The following is a 1,829-nucleotide window of genomic DNA, read 5'->3' as shown; positions in this document are numbered from 1 at the left end:
CTGCACTTTGACAAACACTATAAAATTTTTTCTATTTTTCTAGGCGTCTTTTTAAGAAAAGGTTTGTTTGTGTGTCACACAGGAAGCTCTGCGCAGGATCATCAGCACATTAGCCAATAAGAACGATGAACTCCAAAACTTCCTGGACACAGTTGAAAACACGCTGACAGGCCTGCAGGTCAGCAGCTCATTGGCTGACAGAAAGCCGAGGGAGGGGCTTATATGTGTGGGCAAAGCAAAGCAAAGAAGAAAATAACTGAAGCAAACTTTTTCCAATCAGGAGGAGTCATGTAAAGTGACGTCAGATCTGGAGGCGGAGCTTGAGCAGCTTCGTTCTGCTCTTGAGGAAAAGGGGGCGGAGCTCCGGCACATCTTAAAAGAGGAGAAGCAGAGGAAGGAGGCGGAGCTTCAGGTAGGGAATTTATTTTATTTTGTTCCTGTTTTATTTCTCATAAATTCAACATTATATTTATAGATCATTTTTAAAATCAGACCTCCCACAAACACTTAAAGCGTAAACACTTTTAATTTTCATTTTTGTTGTAGTTTCATTGTAGTTTTGTGACGCATTTTTCAGAAGCAGCTGTCGGAGGGAAAGTCTGCTCTGCTGTCGTGTGAGGAGCTGCTTGAGTTCGCTGATCAAACACTGACCATCACCAACGAAGAAGAATTCCTCACAGTATGACATCACCCAAACCAACACAGACAGACGTTCAGCTGCTGCACATATAAACAACATGGATCGATGTAGTTCATATTTCAAGGTGCTTATTTGTTCTGGTTTCTTTTTCAGGCTGCAAAACAAATCAAAGAACGGTACGTTCCTCATTAAAACACACTGACACGACGTTTCTGTTTAATCGGTTCTCATTCATTTGTTGTCACGTTTTTATGTTTTCATCGTGTTTCTTTTCTTTTTTTATTTTCCATTTGCTCTTTGTTCTGATTCAATGCTGTCACCTGCTTTTTTATTTTGCTTTTCTTCATTTTATTTCATCACTCCTGATTGATCCTTCTGACACATTAACACATATCAAACTAACTGATCGGCGTCATTCTGTAAATGAAGCTCTGAAATAATTTGCATGCAAGCTCCGCCCCTGAACACTAACACCTAACCCCGCCCACTGCACTGGGGGCCGCCCCTGCTGTTGCCAGGGTAACAATGGCCCCGGCCTTCCGGCTGACGACTCGTCCGGCGGTGTCCGACAACATGTCGCAGTTTACAGTCGACTTCAGCGCAGAGAGGGCGGGGCTTCAGCGACTTCACTTCCTGCCAGGTGAGACGTCACACCTGCAGCTTTCTGATTCTGTCTGATTCTTTTTCTTATTTTTAATTTGTTGTCTCATGTCGTCGTGTGTTTTTGGCATGTTTTCAGCCAGTGGGATCATTCAGTGTCCCTCCCTGTAACTCCTAACATCCTGTAATGTGCTAACATGAGGAGACAGCGCTGGAGCTTTTTTCCTTTATTGCGTTTCAACATTCAATCATTGTTCCTTTAAAAAAAATAGTGTCAGTTAATTAAAAATACAAACTGTAGAAAAAGTGATGCCCAAAGTGTTCTCCTCCTCCAGTCAGGGTTCAGTAGATGAACCTTCAGCTTCATCATGGTCCTGTTGGTCTCCATCAGTCTGAACATCTGGACGCTGCAGCTTCACCTCATTCTGATGAAACTGTTCAGACTCTGTCGGGTTCCACAGGGATCATGATGAACAGAACTTTAGGTCCAGACTGTCATTCTCAGTTGGGCTGAGGCTTGGACTCCTACTGGGCCTCCAGAACTTCACCTTGTTGTCTTCAAACCATCTCTGTGGAGCTTTGGCTGTTT

At 43.4% G+C, this 1,829-nt stretch overlaps 1 protein-coding gene across 5 annotated transcripts in view; it reads left to right on the top strand.

Moving 5' to 3' along the window:
- Positions 1-1,829, top strand: part of LOC103375360 (FSD1-like protein) — a 15,774-nt gene that overhangs the window by 10,298 nt on the left and 3,647 nt on the right. For 4 of the 5 annotated variants that reach the window (XM_008305617.1, XM_008305616.1, XM_008305620.1 and 1 more), the window contains exons 2-6: positions 83-178; positions 281-412; positions 578-679; positions 794-816; positions 1,159-1,280. In XM_008305617.1, coding sequence (XP_008303839.1) covers positions 83-178; positions 281-412; positions 578-679; positions 794-816; positions 1,159-1,280 — 475 coding nt within the window. The remainder of the gene's footprint in view (positions 1-82; positions 179-280; positions 413-577; positions 680-793; positions 817-1,158; positions 1,281-1,829) is intronic. The other variant, XM_008305618.1, reaches the window with a different exon arrangement.

The sequence above is a fragment of the Stegastes partitus genome, unplaced genomic scaffold (genome assembly GCF_000690725.1).
Source record: "Stegastes partitus isolate 25-593 unplaced genomic scaffold, Stegastes_partitus-1.0.2 Scaffold2564, whole genome shotgun sequence".
In the NCBI taxonomy this organism is placed as follows: domain Eukaryota; kingdom Metazoa; phylum Chordata; class Actinopteri; family Pomacentridae; genus Stegastes; species Stegastes partitus.
This window is presented reverse-complemented; position numbering and strand designations above follow the sequence as displayed.